This window comes from Portunus trituberculatus, chromosome 37 (genome assembly GCF_017591435.1).
Source record: "Portunus trituberculatus isolate SZX2019 chromosome 37, ASM1759143v1, whole genome shotgun sequence".
Classification (NCBI taxonomy): Eukaryota; Metazoa; Arthropoda; class Malacostraca; order Decapoda; family Portunidae; genus Portunus; species Portunus trituberculatus.
The window spans coordinates 17,256,616-17,277,748 of record NC_059291.1 but is presented as its reverse complement, the minus strand read 5'-3'; the positions used below and the strand labels follow the sequence as shown (position 1 = coordinate 17,277,748).

At 41.2% G+C, this 21,133-nt stretch overlaps 2 protein-coding genes across 8 annotated transcripts in view; both read left to right on the top strand.

Moving 5' to 3' along the window:
* LOC123513850 (serine/arginine repetitive matrix protein 2-like) overlaps window positions 1-7,182 on the top strand; it is a 146,395-nt gene extending 139,213 nt beyond the window's left edge. For 4 of the 7 annotated variants that reach the window (XM_045271265.1, XM_045271261.1, XM_045271262.1 and 1 more), the window contains one exon: window positions 4,403-4,637. In XM_045271265.1, the coding sequence (XP_045127200.1) occupies window positions 4,403-4,488 (86 nt within the window). In that variant the 3' untranslated portion in view covers window positions 4,489-4,637. Of the gene's footprint in view, window positions 1-4,402 lie in introns of all 7 variants that reach the window. The other 3 variants (XR_006677463.1, XR_006677462.1, XM_045271263.1) reach the window with 2 other exon arrangements.
* Window positions 7,183-12,986: 5,804 nt separating this feature from the next.
* LOC123514137 lies at window positions 12,987-14,180 on the top strand. Its single transcript, XM_045271784.1, has one exon. The coding sequence runs from the start codon at window positions 12,987-12,989 to the stop codon at window positions 14,178-14,180; it is 1,194 nt and encodes a 397-aa protein (XP_045127719.1).
* Window positions 14,181-21,133: the final 6,953 nt, after the last annotated feature.

Genomic DNA, 21,133 nt, shown 5'->3' with positions numbered 1-21,133 from the left:
TTTTCACCGAGATCTCTTCTCAACCAAATCTTCCTTGTTGTTTCCTGCTGGGCTAGCCTCCATGACTTCTCCACCAATTCATCTACATCCTTTTGTGACTTAAGTTTGATTCTTATTGGCCTCATACCTTCTCTTGTGATGTGTGTGTGTGTGTGTGTGTATTTACCTATTTGTGTATTACAGGGCCCGAGCTAATCTCTCTGTGTCCTGTCTCCTTGTCCACTCCTGTCATATCTCTCTTTCATCTGATTGACACACACCGCATCAATGACATCATTGCTCAGTTTATTCCACTTATCAATACTACGATGCGGGAAACAGTACTTTCTCACGTCATTTAGACAGATGTCCTTTATTAGTTTTTTTCCATGTCCTCGGGGAAGTAATTACTTGCGCGGTCACCTTTATCAATTCTCTGTCCAGTATGTCAATCTTGTTCACCAATTTATACATAGTTATCATGTCTCCTCTTATTCTTCTCTCTTCTAGTGTGGTCAGCCCCAGCTTCCTCAGTGTGTGCGTGTGTGTGTGTGTGTATTTACCTAATTGTATTTACCTAATTGTAACATACGGGAAAAGAGCTATGCTCGTACTGTCCCGTCTCCATATCTACTAATGTCCAGCTTTTTCTTAAAATCATGAATATTCCTTGCGTTGACCACTTCCACGTCTAAACAATTCCATGCTTCCACCCTTCTATGAGGGAAGCTATATTTTTTCACATCTCTCCTATAAGTGGCCATTTTTAGTTTTTTCCCATGCCCTCTCGACATTCTTTCATTCCACATACACAGATCTTCCCTATCCATTTTTCCATGCCAATCATCACTCTGTATATTGCTATCAGGTCTCCCCTTTCTCTTCTGTTTTCCAGGGTCGGAAGTTGCATTCTGTTCAGTCTGTCTTCATAAGTCAAATCTCTTAAGTCAGGCACCATTTTTGTTGCAGCCCTCTGTACTTTCTCTAGTTTCCTTATGTGTTTCTTTAAGTTCGGAGCCCACTGTATTGTTGCATATTCAAGCCTTGGTCTTATCATTGCAGTAATTATTTTCTTCATCATTTCTTCATCTAAATATCTGAACGCCACTCTTATGTTCCTCAATAAGTTCAATACTTCTCCAATTATTTTGTTTATATGTCTCTCTGGCGATAGGTCATTGGTAATTGTCACCCCAAGGTCTTTTTCTTCATGACTGGTTTTATGTCTTCATTTCCTATCTTGTACATACTCCTGATTCTTCTTTCACTCTTGCCAAACTCTATTTTCTTGCATTTTGTCGTGTTGAACTCCATTTGCCATGTACAGCTCCATTTCCATATTCTGTCCAAGTCTTCCTGGAGTAGTTCGCAATCTTTGTCACATCTCACTTTTCTTAACAATTTTGCATCGTCTGCAAATAGGCTCACATAACTGGACACCCCATCCACCATGTCATTTATGTAGACCGCAAACATTACTGGTGCCAACACTGATCCCTGTGGAACTCCACTCTCCACCAAGCCCCATTCTGATGGTCTGTCCTTAATTATTGTTCTCATTTCTCTTCCTACCAAAAGTCTTCCATCCATTTTAGTAAACTGCCATGCACTCCTCCTACCATTTCAAGTTTCCAGATCAGTCTCTGGTGTGGTACCTTATCAAAGGCCTTTTTAAATCCAGATATATTCCATCAGCCCAACCATCTCTTTCCTGTATTACATCTATCACCCTCGAATAGTAACATATCAGGTTTGTCGTGCATGAACGCCCTTTTCTAAAACCAAATTGACACTCACAAAGTATGTCATTTTTCTCCAAGAAGTCTGTCCATCTATTCTTCACCACCCTCTCACACATCTTAGCTACCACACTTGTAAGTGACACTGGTCTATAGTTCAATGGGTCTCTCTTGTTACCTGATTTATAAATTGGGACAATGTTAGCTCTTTTCCAGTCTTGGGGCACTACACCTTCCCTTAATGAGGCATCAATTACTTCACAAACTTTTTCTGCCAGTTGCTCCTGCATTCTCTTAAAATCCATCCTGATACCCCATCAGGTCCCACAGCTTTTCTCACTTCTAAACTCCCCATCATATTCTTGATCTCCTCCACAGTTACTTGAAACTCCTTCATAATCCCTTTCTGTTCCATTACCAGTGGTTTGTCAAAAGCAGTCTCCTTTGTGAATACCTTCCGAAAGCATCCATTCATAGCCTCTGCCATTTCCTGGGATCCTCACTGCATACTCCATTTACTTCTAAACTTTCAATACTTTCTCTATTTTTGATGTTGTTGTTCACATGTCTGTAAAAAGCCTTGGTTGGTCTTTACATTTATCAATTATATCCTTTTCTTGTTTCTTTCTTTCTTCTCTTCTAATCAACACATATTCATTTCTTGCTCTTTTGTAACTTTCCCACTGCTTAATCCGTCTTTTCCTTCTCCACCTCTTCCATGCATCCTCTTTTCTTGTTCTAGCCTTTTCACATCTATCGTTAAACCAGTCCTGCTTTCCAACTTCTCTATGTTGTCTTATTGGTACAAATTTTTCTCACCTTCTTTGTATATTTTTATAAATTCCTTCCACTTTTCATTTGCTCCTTAGCACTCTTGAATTTCATCCAATTTGTCTCTTGAAAGAATTTCTTTAGGTTTCCAAAATCTGTCTTGGCATAATTCCATCTTCCCACTTTATATTCTTCATTTCTTCTAGATTTCTCTTCATCTATCACCTTGAACTCCAAAACTGCATGATCACTCTTTGCTAAAGGGCACTCCACCCTCATCTCCTCAATGACCATTGGCTCTGTACTAAAGACCAAGTCCAGTCTTGACGATGCTCCCTCTCCTCCAAACCTAGTATCTTCTTTGACCCACTGAGTTAACACATTTTCCATTGCCAGTGTCAATAGTGTATTTCCCCATGTTGTCTCTGATCCTTCCATTGACCAGTCCTCCCAACACACCTCTTTACAATTAAAATCTCCCATCATTATAGTTCGTTCACAGCCACCCAACATTTCTTCCAGACATGTTCCTGTATCACTTATCATTTCTTCATATTCCTGTACTGACCATGCATTTGTCTTAGGTGGTACGTACACCACTATGTAGTGCCTCTTTTTCCTTCATTAGTTTCTGCTCTGATCTTTAGCACTTCTGCCTTTCCCATACCTTTTTCACTTGATCCACCTTTATATCTTTTTAACCAGCAACATCACTCCTCCTCCCATCTTACCTACTCTATTTCTTTTCCAAACATTATATTTCCTTCTCCAACCATCATCAGGTCTTCTCCTCTCTCAGTTTTGTTTCAGTAAGACCCACAATATCTGGGTTCTTGTCCCTCAAGTAATCGTTGAGTTCTAAAATCCCTGATATCACTCCATTTATGTTGGAATACATTACATTCCGCTCATATGTAAGTTTCTTTAGTCCTTTCTTACTGTACTTTTCTGGGTTATGAACCACTTCCTCAGTCTCATATCCAAGATTCTCCAGAAAAACTCTTTCTTCTCCTCTTCTGTCCTCTCTTCATTTTTTTTCAAAGCCTCCTTTCTCAACTCATTTAACATTTCTCTTTCCTTTTCACCGAGATCCTGCTGGGCTAACCTCCATGACTTCTCCACCAATTCATCTACATCCTTTTGTGACTTAAGTTTGATTCTTATTGGCCTCATACCTTCTCCTGTGAACTTTCCAATTCTATGGAAGTCCTCTATTTCTTGTACTAGGTCTTTTCCCTCCTCCTGCAATGATATTATTTATCACCTTTTTTATGTTTTTCTCTCTCTCCATTTTACTCGGTGTCTTATCCTCCTCCACACCAAATATCACCACACATCTCTTTTTGTCTACAGTTTCCCTCACCAGTGTCTCATTTGACTTAATGACCTTCACAACTTTCTCAGCAATCTTCTCTTCTATGATCTGTTGATCTATAATTTCAGCAAGGCCCAAAGTTTTCTCACCAGACTCTTTGATTTTTTTTTCCAGACTTGCAACTTTGTAATTTACCTCCTTTCTTTCCACTTCCTGACTTTTTTTCCATTCAGCTTGCTTCTCCATCACTTTTCCTAAAGATTCTCCACATTTGTCGCAATTCACTTTAATTAACTTAACTTCCTCTTTCAATATTGCATTTTCTGTCTTCATTTCAGCGCACTCTTTCAGTACATTGTCATAACTCGTTTCCAGGCCCCCATACTTTTCAAACAGTTTTTCAATTTTACCTTCCAACTCCAGAATTTTCTTGACATAAACGCTCTTCTCCATTATTCCTTGAAATCCTGTGAAGTCTGATTCATCTTTCGAGTTGTGTGTGTGTGTGTGTGTGTGTGTGTGTGTGTGTGTGTGTGTGTGTGTGTGTGTGTGTGTACTATGAACATGATAGCACATAACACTTTCCTTACTATTTCAGACAAGTACACCCAGTTCTTGTCAGAGCATCGGTCCTCAATCAGTGGGGCAGTCAGCCTAGAGATGTTGGCAGTCAACGCCAATTAGATGTGCAGGGCTTCAACAAACCCCATCCTCATCACCTACCACCACTGCAAGCATGGCCACGAAACTCAAGGCCACACCACCAAGGACCTCAATATACATCGTCACCTCATCCCTCACTGCCCTACACAAGGTCATATCTCCCCAGCCCACAACACTCATGGCCACACCACTTGAGGCCACACCATCCCCTGCCTATGTTTAGACCAAAGCCACACCAGAGAGCCCACCCATCACAGGCAATATCCTTGTCCCGTCGAGCAAGAATTTATGCACAGCCAAAACGCCCAGGTATTCTGAATTACTGCTGTTCAGTTTTATAACAGCTTTTGGTTGTGAATTTTTTGCCTTTTAACTTAAATTTTGAATACATTTGAATAATTTCAAAGAATTCAAGGAAGTTAATGGAAAATTTTTTTATATCATAAACTTTTTGGCTGGCACCATTACACTTTTCTGTTCAAAAGATTTCTCTGATTCATTTAACTTGGAGTAATACTTTTAATAATCACTCTCCACTCACTGTCCCTCTTCTAAAATTCTAATAAAAATCACACAAAGAAATCAGATTCCAATTAAGTTTTATTCCAAATCAGTGCTGAGTTTTACTCTCAAGAAACTATGATAGTTTGCTCATGATTTATTCACTGGTAATGAGAAAGATGATGTCAGTCACCTCAGTGTCTCTTGACATAGAATTATCTTCAGTGTGAGCTAAAATTTCATAATATTTTCAGCTCTGTAAAACTTTCAATGTCTTTCAGATAAGCCATTGAGCTATTTTGATCACAAGAATAATTTTCATGTACTCAAATTCTATTTGATATATAAAAAAAAATAAAGATTTTTCTTAATATTTTCTTCCAATGCATTAATTTCCACTCATTATTTAAGTACTATACATTTTTGCCAATAACAAACATTATTGTTCATATATCAATATGAAAACAAAGGTAATTAAGAGTTATACCTAAATTTATGCCATTGTTTTGCATTATCATTCAGCAAGCTCCTTCCTCTTACTATGTAAGCTGATCTCCTTTTTTATAATGTTATCAATTCATGCTAACAGATGTTTTGAAATCTTTCATCTCAATAATACACAATGTTTTTTTTTACAAGAAGTTAATATGCAATAAACTGACATATTATCACAATTAATTTAATGTAACAGCCATCCTATCCTCTTTTTGTTAAGGTGGGTGCTGTGCCTTGACATGGTCTGTGATGAAGCTAATATGTATATGTTTAAACAGTTCTTTATAAATCTCTGGTGTGGCCATCTTTTATAGTGTGGCTGAGAGTGTGTGACATGACACCAGTCTGTGAGCAGGCTCATGGTCTCTGAATGAATTTGTTAATGTGGTGCTGCATGTGTTTGAGAAGTGACAGCATATGCCATTTGTGGTGTAAAGATTTTTAGATAACATTTTAGTCTTTGGCATAGCAACATATGTACTAGTTTGTGGTTTAGCAAAATAAAAGCTGTGGTGTAACAATAGTTGAAGATATACTATTAGTTTGTGGTGGTATAACCGTGGTTTAATTATCAATGGCATGGTGCAGAGACATACAGTGGTTGAACAATTTTGTAAGAAGTATCAGCTATCTTGAAGCTGATGTTACTGAATGATAGAATTCATTACCATCCATGAACAGGATTCAGCTTTTTAAAAATGCATGTCATCAATAATATCACTGTATATTGTTCCTGTTAACCATAACCACCACTACCACCATATGCAAGGTCTGTGATGATTTTTACAAGCTTCATTGAGCTCTACTATGAGCAGATTAGATGAGTAGGGAGAAATTAATTGATTTGAATACAACAAGCCAAGTACGTGACACACAAGGCTCAAGGAATACAAAGGGGGCTGGATGGCGTAGTTGTTTAAGACAGCTCGTGTTCGGGCCTCCGGTCTAGGCAGCCCCAGGTTCGAATCCTTGCCTAGTTGCCCAGTGGGAAATGTAGCATTCTTCCGTTAACTTGGCCTAGCAGTGCCATATGACCTTAGCTGTTGTGGCGCCTAATGGTATAATTTCCATTCTTCAAGGAATACAGAGCCAAACCGTATTCATCATTACTTCTATCTTTTAAACATTTTCTTAAATTTGCTTTTTTTTTTCTGAAAGCATTTTCTTCAACTGATTATTCAATTAAAAAGTAGCAACTCTTTTAACTTCATTTTTACATAAAATATTGACTAAATTTTGCAAGGATTTCTTTCTATACTTACCTCAGATTCTGAACAGAGTCAGTTTAATTCATAATTGCTAATTTTGTGCTGGTTCTCTTTACTCTAAATGAAAGGTGTATTATCATTTTGAAAAAATAATAATAATCCCACAATAAAGGTAGGTATATGTAATGCTGCCTATATATGAAACTATATTTGCAATGAAAACACATGCAAAATATATGAAATACACATATCCAATCATTCACCTATCAATGCACAGTGATTACCATATATTCCATTCTTTGAAAATTACAATGTTTTTTTTTAATAGACATGTACTAGCAACATCATGAAATTTACATAGGCATCTTCTTAAATAATAAAGACTGTCTACTTACACATCCATATATCATACTGAGAACCACCTTATTTTAAGGAGGCAGTCAGGCAAGACATGCTGATATATCTCTGTTGTATATATATATATATATATATATATATATATATATATATATATATATATATATATATATATATATATATATATATATATATATATATATATATATATATATATATATATATATATATAATCAGAATTCTATTAAAAAATGTAAAATAACCTGTTGATTATATTCAAACATGAGAGATTGTAATATCATATTGTACGTATTGTGAACAAAAATATATTATTTACAGCAGGTGCATATATACACTTCCTAACAACCTGAAATTTTACAGCTCACATAAGTAAAGAAAACAAGTGTTTCCACCACCTTCAATTGCACAATGCTGCTTTCCTGAGGATGGGTGAATGATTGTACCAAAATGTTAGTTATTAGTATTTATAAGATTAGATAAAATTTGTCCTAACTCATATATAAAAAAGTAGTTTTGTGAATCTCTGTGTTGTTGTGTATTATTTGTATCTAAAAGATTCAGGGGATGAGTAAATAATAGTGTGCACATCTAAATATATCAATATACTTATTTTCATCTATTTTCTCCAACCTTCATTATGTAAGTAGTTGTCTGTCACATATCTAATGACATATCATCTTTGTTTGAGTACTACAGTGCCACACAAAATCCCAGATTATAAAAAAATCAGGCAGATTTATCAAGATGCAGTGTGCTACTGTCCATTTTTAACATATAATATCACTTATCACAATATATGTATTTTCTTATTAAGATTAACAGCTAAATTCTACTAAAAAATTTTGATAAGATATATCTTCATTATCATTCTTCTCTGGAATCAATTTACTGATGAAATTTGGTATCATTTTGACAAAAGAGCTAAACTGTCTTCAGAATCATCTGAAATCATAGATATTGTTACATTCATACACATACACAGTACAATTCTTCAATTTCATGTGAAAAACTGTCTAGAAAAAATCTAAGGACTATACATTCCTTGATGGTGCCTCAAACTGACTTAAAACCTTACTTGGATGTTTAAGGTAAATTACATTGGTTCAGTATGTAGAACAGTTATTGTTGCTTCACTCAGTCTATATCTGAATGTCTAATGATCTATGTCTGTATTGCATAACATGTGTACCTGTTACATTAAAGGCCAAATGACACTGAAATATTTTATTTTATTTTTTACCAAAAACCCAATTTTATAGTCATGCAAAGAAAAAAAAACATAAAGAAATTATTTAAAAACTTATCAGAGTAAGGAATTTGTTAAATACATCTCTTCTAAATTTTTAGCCTTAAATTCATAATCCTCTCATACAGACATATGTTCTGCATCTTTATGCAAAGTACATGTTAAATTAATCTGCATATTACAGTAGGATAATGATTTTTTAAGACTGACATTATAAAAAAAATTTATTTACCTAATGATCTTTATTGATATGCAGTAATCAAGAACAGAAACTCATATTAATGCATTTCAACATTGCATATTACTCACTGATTTTCATAAATTTTACTCATCTCACAGTCTGTGATATCTCTCTTGAATAGACTGACAAGTGTTATTCAATATCCTTCGCTTCATTTCACTGCATATATTGTACATATAGTTCTATCCTTAATTTCAACTTTTATTTTTTATTTATTTATTTATTTTTTTTTTTTTTATGGCCTACAGCTCCTGTAGGCATACTTGAAGAGTATAAGTGGGGAGCACTTTTAAACTTCTGCCCATTAGTGGCACAGGCAATTTCATTTAGTGTTCCCGCGCTATTTCGCAGTTCGACTTTCACGGCTTCACTGTTTCACGGTTTTTATACATACTCGTAGATACGTTCTGCGGATTTTTTGCTATATCACGGGGTCTGTGGCATTACTTATTAATGCTGTATGTACAATAATTCAGTAAGTTGGTGTGTAATAATGACGACAATCTACTTTTTTTTTTTTTTTTTTTTTTACGGAGGGAAGAGGGCTAGCCAAGGGCAAAAAAAAGAAAGTTAGAAAAAAGCCCACTTGAGCGCTGGCTCTCCAAAGAGTACAAAAGTGCCAAAACCGTCAGCCAGAATTAGGGGAGCAAATGCCTCGATACCTCCCTGTTTAAAGAAGACAAGTTGTAGGAATTCGGAAATACAGATGCAGGGAGGGAGTTCCAGAGTTTACCAGTGAAAGGGATGAATGATTGAGCGTACTGGTTAACTATTGCATTAGGCAGTTGGACAGAATAGGGATGAGAGGAAGAAGAAAGCCTTGTGCAGCGTGGCTGCAGGAGGAGGGGAGGCATACAGTTAGCAAGATCAGTAGAACAGTTACCATGAAAATAGCGATAAAATATAGAAAGGGATGCAACATTTCGGTGGTGAGAAAGAGACTGAAGACAGTTAGTCAGAGGAGGGGAGTTGATGAGACGAAGAGCTTTCGATTCCACCCTATCAAGCAAAGCTGTGTGACTGGAACCCCCCCCCAAACATGCGAAGAGTACTCCATACAGGGACGGATAAGGCCCTTATACAGAGTAAGCAGTTGGAGGGGCGAGAAAAAACTGGCGGAGACGCCTCAGAACACCTAATTTCATAGAAGCTGTTTTAGCAAGAGATGAGATGTGAAGTTTCCAGTTAAGATTATGAGCAAAGGACAGACCGAGGATATTCATTGTAGAAGAGGGAGACAGTTGAGTGTCATTGAAAAAGAGGGAATAGTTGTCTGGAAGGTTGTGTCGAGTTGATAGATGGAGGAATTGAGTTTTTGAGGCATTGAAAACTACTAGATTTTCTCTGACCCAATCAGAAATTTTAGAAAGATCGGAAGTCAGGCGTTCCGTGGCGTCCCCGCGTGATCTGTTAATTTCCTGAAGGGTTGGACGTCTCTGAAAGAACGTGGAAAGATGTAGGGTGGTATCATCAGCTTAGGAGTGGATAGGGCAAGATGTTTGGTTAAGGTCATTAATGAATAATAGAAAGAGAGTGGGTGACAAAACAGAACCCTGCGGAACACCACTATTAATAGGTTTAGGAGAAGAATAGTAGCCGTCTACCACAGCAGCAATAGAGCGGTCGGAAAGGAAACATGAGATAAAGTTGCAGAGAGAAGCACTGTACATGTATTGTTCGTATACATATGCAGCCTCACCCAACATCTTCCCTTGTTGTATCCAAGGCCCATAAAATAGAAGGTCAACCTACACACAGCTCTAAGGGAAAAAGAGCTGGGCTAGTGACGTCAGCGGGTTCACCAACAGGGGAGCTTCCTCCCAGGACGTGTCTTTCTTGCACGGAAACATCACGCTCTCCCTCTGCCTCCTGAACAAATCATACTTACCTGGTACAGGTGACAAGTTTCGTGAAGGCTTCTGTGCCTCCTATTACCGCCCCACACCCTCTACTTGCCAGCAAGTCTCTCTCTCTCTCTCTCTCTCTCTCAACTGTCAGAGCTCTCTCTCTCTCTCTCTCTCTCTTTGACAATTGTATCATTATAATATTAATGATCTCAATACTCTTGCTGTTATTGATTATTATTATTATTATTATTATTATTATTACTATTATTAAGCTTTTGCTCTTATTATTATTAATACTAATATAGTGTTGCTGTCTTCATTATTATTATTATATTATTATCATTATTATTATTATTATTATTATTATTATTAATATTATTATTTAATTTTTACGTTACATATATAACAGGCAATTTATATCTACACAAGTAACTGAATGGGGACCTCTCAATAACTAGACATCAGAAATTTACTTCTCAGTAACTAAACATCAGAAATTTACTAATGTCTTAAGGTGCAAAATTACCAGAAAAAACAAAATGATGGTTTTCATTTATCATATACTACACATTATATACTACTAATACTTCTGTTTTCCTATGTTTCGTCATATTGGCCTCATTTGTACAAGTAGCTTAACTGAACCTCATCTTTAATTTATCCACTTTCAAATAGTTTCAGACAGGATCATCAGTGGAAGTCACTAGAGCTCGCTGTGACACAGCGAGGCAGCTTGTTAGTCTCGGCGAGTTGGGTATTTCTGCGAATCGGCACAGCGAATCCACTGGTACAGCGAGTCGACTCGCCCTGTCCTCTATATAAGGAGCGTCATCTCAGCGGCCCCTCAGTTCAAAACTGACCTCAGTAGGAGACAGACCCCAAGTGGAGCTCCTGTAAGGTAAAGAACTCACTTCCCAAGGTCGTGCCCTGGGAAGGCAAGCTCCTGTAGAGCTTGCCAGCACACCTATCGTGCTCCTACTTTAGCTATTCCTGGTTAATAGCGTTTTTACCTTACTCGCTGAGTAGCTGTTCTCGCTGAGTAGCTGGGCTCCCTAGGAAGCTCGACTCGATGATCATCACCACCGACAGCTTCTTTATACAGAGTAGCTAAACACCTATACCTGTTCTTCCTGGCGACAAGCGGAAATATTTTACCGCTTGGTGGGCTCGCTGGGTAGCTGAGATCTATGAGTCCGCTGAGTAGCTAATTAGTTAAGCTCGCTCAGCTGGCTAGTCAATCAGCTACATTACGCGCTACTCGGCATGGCTGCTCGGCACAGCTACTCACCATGCTCCGGGGTACAACTCTTGAATCCATGGCTCCTCAGCATCTCTTAAAGAGAGACACCCTCAAGCATCTCAGCACTCATACGTGTCTCCATATTGCCTACCAGTCAGCTGAATTCTTCTTGGAAAAAAAACGGAGATCTGCTCTCTAAAGAAGCCTGAGAGGAGCTCACCGCCCATGCTCACTGGCTTTTACACACACAACAGGGGTGTGCAAGGGAGGTTCATGCGAACCTTAGAGAACTCTCTTTTTTTGGCAGCTCCATCTAAAAAATGAAGCAATGTGTCACCAATTCAACACATCACTGAGGAGATCATTACTTTATAAAGAACCCCTCTCTTCCAAACATCTCTTACACTCTGAGGCTGTGGCCATGGTGGAGTCTCTACCTAGGACGCAACTTGTATATGCTGACAAACCCCGACGCTCTCAACCGCCTCAACCCTCACTAGTAGCAGTACCATCCACCTCTGGAACTGCCCAACAGCCTGCCAAAACTCATCAAAGGGCCGTCAGCTCTCACTGAGAGTCCTTTCGACCACAAGACCACTCACATCGCCAGAGCTATTATCACTCACAAGGATATGGCCCTTCCCATTACAGGCACAAAGTTAACTCACAAGTCCCTGCCTCTTCCACCAAACCTTCCCATTCCTTTTGTGGCAGAGGATCTCATGGCAGAAAGACACCTTACAAACAGCAACATACTTCCTTCGACCCATGTCGTCACAAAACTCAACTGAAGAAGCCCCCATCCAACTTCAAAAAAGGCGCTTCTTCCTGCTGAAAGCCCGAGAGCGCGGCTCCAGCAGTTCTCCCACTGCTGGAGCAAGGCACCTCGCGCTACCCTTGAAATGCTACAACGGGGTTTCCACTGGAAATGGCTCAAAGAGCCTCCTCCTCTTCAGATCCCAAAACTAAATTCTCCAGCTCTACCAGACCTGGATCTAGAGATCCAGGCACTCTTGCTAAAAGGTGCCGCATACGAAGTTCCTCCCCAACCATGCTTCATCTCCAGGATTTTCCTGGTTCCAAAATCAACAGGAGGCAACCATCTCATAATAGACCTCAGCTCCCTCAACAGCCATATTATCGCTCCATACTTCCACATGCACAACCACCGAAGCCTGGCAGCAACACTACAACCTCCTGCCTGGATGGCTTCCATAGACTTGCAGGATGCTTACCTACATGTTCCCATCTGACAATGTTTGCACAAGTATCTTGCTTTCTCCTTCGGAACAAAGCTCTATTTCTTCAAAGCCCTATCGTTTGGTCTCAATGTGGCACCTCACATCTTCACCCGCATCCTACGATGGCCTCTTTCCTCCTACACCTACAGGGAATCAACGTCCTCGCTTATCTCGACGACTGGGTTATCTGGGACAAAACTTACGAGTTGACAGCGAAGGCCGTCAACACAACAATTAATCTCCTGAGGGACCTTGGCTTCCTCATCAACATCCCAAAGTCACACCTCCTACCATCAACAGACCTAGAGTGGCTAGGAGTTCGATGGCTACCCCTGCTCGGACGCTGGGCACTACCAAAGAACAAGCAAGTGGCCATCCTTACAGCCATCAAGCGCGTCCTGTCTCAAAATCAGGTTTCGTGCCGGCAATGGGAACATCTCCTCAGCAAACTCACCTTTGCCACCCAAATACTGCGGCACAACCAACCCTTGCTACAACCACTCTTGCGCCCACAGATGCTCTCAGACCACTTGCACCGGGACACGCTGAAGCCGCTCCCTTCAGACTTAGCCAAGCATCTTCAGCTGTGGTTACTCCCCAAGACACTGGTAAGTTCACACCGTTTCCACCACTTGGGAGACATGATCCATCTATGGACCGATGCTTCCCTTTTCGGATGGGGAGGTCACACTCTTGCTCATCAGGCATCAGGTATTTGGGATACAAACGAGTCATCCCTACACATCAACTGTCTCGAAGTTCGAGCAGTCCTTCACTCAATTCTGTCCCTCAACTTAACAGACTGCCAGCTCCATCTATTCATAGACAATCAGGCAGCACAATGTGCCATAAACAAGTTAAGATGCAAGTCAACTTCGCTGTTAAAAGAGATCTCAAATCTCAACAGATACCTCTGTTCATGCAAACTCTTCATCAAAGCTTTCAGGATCTCTACCCTTTTAAACTCAAGGGCAGACAGCCTGAGCCAACTAGCGATCACCTCAACCGAATGGTCTCTCCCAGAACAAATATTCAAGCACATTCTGACATGGAGAGGGCCTCTAGAAATAGATTTAATGCCAACGAACAAGAACAAGAAACTACCCCTGTACATCTCCCCTTATCCAGACCCGGAAGCTCTCACCTCAAATGCGTTAGCCCAAGACTGGAACAGATGGGAACAGATTTATATCTTTCCATCAAAGTGGCTACTTCCTCTGGTCCTCGAAAAACTGCAGACTTACCATCATCACGGAGTGATAATACTTCCATGGTACCCAACGGAGCCTTGGTTCAGCTATATACTGAACAAGTAAACAGACCTGATGCCACTCAACCTCGTTGATCCCGAGAGGAATGGGTGGCCAGCATTAGAGGAATGGACCGCCTTCAATTTTTAAAGGCAGCCCTAATGGCTCAACATGATGATGACATAGCCTCTTATCTCATATCAGCTTACCGTGCTTCAACCACACGCCAAGCTCAGTCAAATTGGAAGGCTTTCCAACAGTGGCTCCTGACTGACACTTCGGACATAACAGAGGACGTCATACTCCGGTTTTTAATTTTCTTAGATGAGGTAAAAAATCTCTCCCCTCGTACCATTATGAACTACAGGAATGCCTTCGCGTTTCCTTTACAGTTAGCCTTCGGTGTCAACATGTCACATCGATCCTTCTCACTACTGGCTAAGAGTCAGTTCCTTCGGAGACTGCCTCCTGTCAAAAAAGTTCCCACATGGTCCATTGATAAAGCCCTGGAAACTTTCTCTCGGCCGGAATTTGACCCTCCAGAAGCCTCTACGGAGAAACTTCTTCTAAAAGCCCTATTCCTTACGGCCCTAGCCACCGGCAACAGAGCCTCTGAAATAGCCCCCACCAGAAGGGATGGTATCGCTGTCGCCAACGGCCAGGTCACCCTCCTTGTTTAAAGATCCTTTCTTTTCAAGAATCAAAACATTAATCACGAGTCGGCACCAGCCATCTCCTTTCCAGTGCTACATCTCACTCCACTCTGTCCTTGGGAAGCCTTGAATGCCTTCCTCAAAAGAACGGCAGGGGAACCTCATCAAGGATTCATCTTCATGCACCCCTCGTCCTTCAAGCCCCTGAAGGCAGGAAGACTATCTTACTGGCTTGTGAAAGCCATCAAGCTAGCTGACACCAGTGCCACCAACCCGGCCGGTCACGACATCAGAAAATTCGGTCATTCCATTGCCTTCGCTCGACAAGAGGATCCAGGAACTATTATAAAAAATGGCTTCTGATACAGCCCTAATGTAATTGTAAATAAGTACTTATTCTGCCCCAGCAACACAAGGGTAAAACACTTTGTCGCAGGACGAACTATCTCCTAAAAACTACCATGTATGGTTTATGTTTTTGCGGATGTTGAATTTTGTGCAACAAGTAGGAATTTTGTTACCTACTAACTTCCATGTGTGATTTATGTTTTGAGGATGTTAATTTCTGGGGAACAAAGAGGTATTTGGTTACCTAATAACTACCAGGTGTGAGTTATGTTTTCGCTGAGGAACAAAATATATTTTTGTCAATGGGATATCTAGTATGCATTATCTGCCTTATTACAAACCTTTACACCAGTCTACTTGTCTTCCTCCAATTTATCCACTTTCATCACTTCGCCTGCTCCTCCTCCCAAGTGGTTTCAATATATGGAATATCTTGGCAAAGGCGGGGTCTGAAATTATTTAGGCTACTTGTCCAAATGAGGCCGATATGATGAAACGTAGGAAAACAGAAGTATTTCCGACTGACGTCAGAAAGTTAATTCTACTTCTGTATTTCCGTAGTGAGTCATATTGGCCTCATGTCTCCACCACCTCCCATTACGCAGGCGAAACCTTTGCCTCCCTTTCTTTTTTAGTGGTCCTACTCTTCAGTCTGTTGAACTGAGGGGCCCGCTGAGATGACGCTCCTTATATAGAGGACAGGGCGAGTCGACTCGCTGTACCAGTGGATTCGCTGTGCTGATTCGCTGAACTACCCAACTCGCCGCGACTGACAAGCTGCCTCGCTGTATCACAGCGAGCTCTAGTGACTTCCACTGATGATCCTGTCCGAAACTATTTGAAAGTGGATGAATTAAAGATGAGGTTCAGTTAAGCTACTTGTCCAAATAAGGCCGATATGACTCACTACAAAAATACAGAAGTAGAATTAACTTTCTGATGTCAGTCGGAAATAATTAAAACAGTCACGCACTGCACAATGCGGCATTGTGACCGATGTTGGAGTGGAACAGAGAGAATGGGAGAGAGAGAAGCACGTGAACACCTATCAGGCAGCTTACTAACTGAACCAGCGTCTCCACTCAGACCACTTGTGAACCCGCTGATGCCACAGATGCACATATTAGACCCATTTTGAATGCCTCGCAGGTCGACCTTCTATTCCATGGGCCTTGGTTGTATCTTGCCAGTCTCGTCCACGCCGTAGACTGTCTCGCTTACTTTATCTTAGTTTGTGTTCGCGATAACTTTTTTTGTGTAGGTAGTGATTCGGTAAGCCCTTACAATGCCGCCTAAGCTTCCTCTAGTGAGCCCAAGAGGAAGAGGAAGATGATGACCATCAGTGAAAAGTGAAACTTTTACATATGATCAAAGAGGGTAGAAGAGGGTGAGCGTTACATATCGTGTGTGTGTGTGTGTGTGTGTGTGTGTGTGTGTGAGAGAGAGAGAGAGAGAGAGAGAGAGAGAGAGAGAGAGAGAGAGAGAGAGAGAGAGAGAGAGAGAGAGAGAGAGAGAGAGAGAGAGAGAGAGAGAGAGAGAGAGAGAGAGAGAGAGAGAGAGAGAGAGAGAGAGAGAGAGTAAATGTATACTTACTGTATAAGGTTTTATAATAATGTGACCAGAGTCCCGCTTTTAGGCGGGACAGTCCCACTTTTTTTACATCTGTCCCGCCTTTTTTTAAAGTTAGCAAATGTCCCTCTCTTTTTATGTTTGTCCTGCTTTTTTCTACAAAATGTCCCACATTTTTATGGAATAGTACTGATATATCCAATTCTACAATATCACTAGCTGGTAACTTCATGGTGTAAGCCTACGAGTCGAGTGCCGTACCCTTGCGTCACACTGTACTCGTATTAGACGTGTCTCCCTTGAGCTTTGATTCGCCAGAGTCATTGCCGAGTGCAGTGTGGCAGTGTTTGATCAGCAGCCTTCGACTTAACTACTTCTCGTGTGTTATTGTCACTCGCTCTGATTGCGTTTTGGCTATTTATTTACGATGTCAAAGAGAAAGTGCACATTCAATGAGCGTTTACAGTCTGAATACCCATTCATTAGAAAGAGTGTTTCTGCAAGTGATGTACGTTGTGAAAAAGTGACTTTAGCATTGCACATGGTGGAGTTAGTGATATAATTAAACATCTTAGCACCAAGAGACATAAGTCAGCTGATATTAGTGCTTCCTCAAGCAAAGCTATTTCTGATTACTTTAAAAGTGCCAGGCCCAGTGACAAGGATCTGGAGGTGGCTGCTACTGAAAGTTTGTGGGCTTACCACACAGTTAGAGAAAATCAAGGCTTTAGGTCTACAGACTGTGTAACAAAAATTTTTAAAGCATGCCTTGAACCTAAATTTTCATGTGCTAGAACAAAGTGTGAGGCAATTGTTACAAGTGTCTTTGCACCATATGCTGAGAAAGAACTTGAGAGCCAAATGAAGGATGCACACTGCGTAACAGATGCAAGCAACCATGGCAACACCAAGCTATTCACTGTTCTGATTCGCTTCTTTCAGCCATATGAAGGTACTCAAGTGAAACTGCTCGACTTGAAATCTCAACCTGGAGAAACCAGAGATATAGTTCTGGATTATTTAAGAGAAATAATAGAGAAACATGAGTTGAACAGAAAATTAGTTGCTTTTTGTGGTGACAATACTAACTGTAATTTCGGTGATGCAGCAAGAAAAGGAGTTAATAATATCTTCAGGAAGCTGAATGACTATATTGGTAGAGAACTAATTGGGATTGGTTGTTTTGCACACATTGTACATAATGCTGTTCAAGCTGCTAGTGACTGTCTCCCTATTGACATAGAGACAGTTGTTGCAAATATCTACTCATATTTCTACATCTACACTGTTCGAGTAGAGGAACTGAAAGAGTTTTGTGACTTTGTGGAGATAAAGTACAAGCAATTGCTGGGGTACAGCAAAATGAGGTGGCTGGCATTAATGCCTGCAGTTGAAAGAATAATAAAGTTGTTTCTAGGTCTAAGATCATACTTCCAAAGTCAAAGTAAATGTCCGGTGCTACTGAAAAACTTTTTTGAGAACCCACAAGCAGAAATATGGCTCAATTTTGTTCGTTCTCAAGCAGCTGCTTTACAGCAAGTGATTCTAAAGATTGAAGGGGAAAGCATTTATGCTATGGAAGTGTTGAGTGCTGTATCTAACTTGAAGGAAACGCTGCAGTCAAAAAAAGATAATGTCTTCTTGCCACACTCCGTCAGAAAACTAGTGAGCAAACTTGAACATGAGGGTCTGGCTGATCCTTCAGCTATAAGAAATGTAGTGGTTGAGTTTTATAACACCTGTATTAACTACTTGGATCAGTGGTCAGCTAACCTACCTAATCTTGGATGCATGCAGTGGGTTTCACTTGAGCAAGTTCCAAACTGGTCAGATGTTGAGAAAATGATGGATTTTGCTGCTGAAAAACAAATGTTTGACATCAGATTTGACTCGAGTTTATTTGATGAGTTTGCTTGTGCTGCCAAGTACATCACTGACAGAGTAGCTGAGTGGAATGAGTCAAACATACCAACAGACCAGCGGTGGGTGCAAGTTTTCACTCACTGCAAAGCTCGAGATGTCAGTCACCAACGCATGTCTGAACTTGTTCAGTTTGTACTCTGTCTTCCTGGAACAAATGCTTTTACTGAACGTGCGTTCTCTCACATGAATAAAATATGGACATCTGAAAAAAACCCAGCTGAAAGTCCCAACTCTTAAAGCATTGCTGATGACAAAGGTTAATTTCAACCGTACATGTATGTAGTTCTACGATGTGCTGAAATCAACTCCAGAATTATTAAAGAAGATTTCATCCAGTGAAAAGTATGAGAAGTAAAGGTACGTAGAGAAATTTTTTGGAATGTTTGTATTATCTTTCTTATATATATATATATATATATATATATATATATATATATATATATATATATATATATATATATATATATATATATATATATGGAATGTCCCGCTTTTACGGGAAAAAAATCTGGTCGCATTATTTTATAATTAAATACATTTAAGTAAAATACTGTATATGTAAAGTATAAATACTGATTACATATTTTAAACATTCTGGTACCCACACACAATCACCAAAATTTATGGGGGGGGGGGTTAATCCTACTTCGCGGTTTTTCACCTTTTGCGGGTGGGTTCTGGTATCCATTAATCGAGATAAACGAGGGATCACTGTATAGTGGTACCCATATTAGGGCCCATATCACCACCCAAGCGCATCTTTGGTGTAACCACCTAGAACCTAGGTATTACAGTGACATGCAGGGAACTTTAAACCATTCAACAAATGGCATAGCTTCAAAGCGCTATATGGTGGGATTCGAACCTACGCATGGACATCTGCCCAATCCCATACTCACCACTTTATCCACTACGCCACCACCTCCCTTGTGACACGTAAACTTGAGAGATTTTAATAAGTAGATATCATACGCCAGAATAAGTCATGACATATCAATTAGCCATAACTCCTTTCTCAACTCCATCAACTTCCACCTCCCCATTTTAATTCCCTCCTTGTTTTTACTCTTCTTGTGCTCCCTCCTCATCTCCTACATACATATATATCCCCTTCCACTCGTCGCAGGCACTGTTGAGGTGAAGGTAGGCGTAGCAGCCCTAGAGGACATGGAGATTGTTGAGGAGCCTTGTCCTCCACCATCTGGCAAGGAAAAACACCAGGAAAATGCTGCTGCTGACCAGATTCCCTGTCGAGATGTACCTGCCCCGGCTACCTCGGACCGTAAACAAAGGCGTCATCTGTTCTACCTTGTTGTCCATGGTAAGAAAGCCAGTGAGCTTTTCAGCTGGTTTGCTGCCCTGCTGAAACAACATCCAGACCTGCAGCCATTCTACAAGGAGGGACGGAACCAACCCTATATAACGGTCAATACTGACTCCTCCTTTTACGCCACCCTGTTGAGTGAGGGCTTTCTGGGCCTGGTTATGGAGTGCCCTGGCGAGGAGGGCACTCACCCTGTTATTATCCATGGAGTGGCGACCCACATCAATGTCAACCTGATAGAGGTACCAGCTGGATTCCATGGGCTGAAGAGGAGGATGGTGGGGCAGATGGCAAGGCCCCAACTGTTGGGAGTGGTGACAGGTAAGGTGCCCAGTGAGGTGCATCTCCTGGGCCTTGGACATCAGCGTGTGGAGCGGTATACACCTGAACCTGACCTGTGCCGCCACTGTAGTCGCTGGGGACACAAGGAGTGGCGCTGCCAGTCTGCCCCTCACTGCAGGTACTGTGCTGGCTCCCATAAGTCAGCACAGTGCCTGGATAAGATCAAAGAGGGCACCAAAATCCCTCCTTGCTGCTGCAATTGTGGGGGTGACCACAACGCCCACTCCACCCTCTGCACTGTCAGGCCTCGGCCCCAAAGGGAGCCTGCCACGGATGAGGTGAGTCGGCCCAGGTTTGTGTTCCGCCAGGCTCCACCTCCCCAGACCAACGCCTGGGCGACGAAGCCCTCCTTCTCAGCCGCTGCCCCTCACCTGTCCCAGCCTTCTTGCCCCACCGCTGGCACTTCAACCACACCTGCCGTGTTCCCACCTTTGCCGCAGCGCACTGCTACAGTGCCCCCTGTGCCTCTAAACACAGTGTCCCAGGCAGGCATCACTCAGGAACTGCCTGGCACCAACACTACCCAGCAGCTAATGGCAGTGGTGAGTGCACTAGCTGCCAAAGTGGACAATCTGACTGCAACAGTCTCTGGTCTTAGTACCGAGTTTGCTGCCTTCAAGAACCAGCAACACACAGTATGCAGTGAGACCTCCACTGTGGCCCCAACCCCATCCCTAGCCAGCAGGGCTCAACAGGGCCAAGGAGAGAGTGCTGTGTGTCAGCATAGCCTGTGCGACCCACCCATGTAAAAGGACAAGGCCACAGAGCAATGTGCAACTGCTGCTGCACCCACACCGAGGATGGATACCCCCGCCAAGCTAGTCAAGGAAGCCACACGACAGCCCCGGAGCCTCTCAGGG

Bases quoted from the DNA above. Each gene is read 5' to 3' on its own strand.
- LOC123514137 (XM_045271784.1), top strand. From the start codon at position 12,987: ATGGCCTCTTTCCTCCTACACCTACAGGGAATCAACGTCCTCGCTTAT.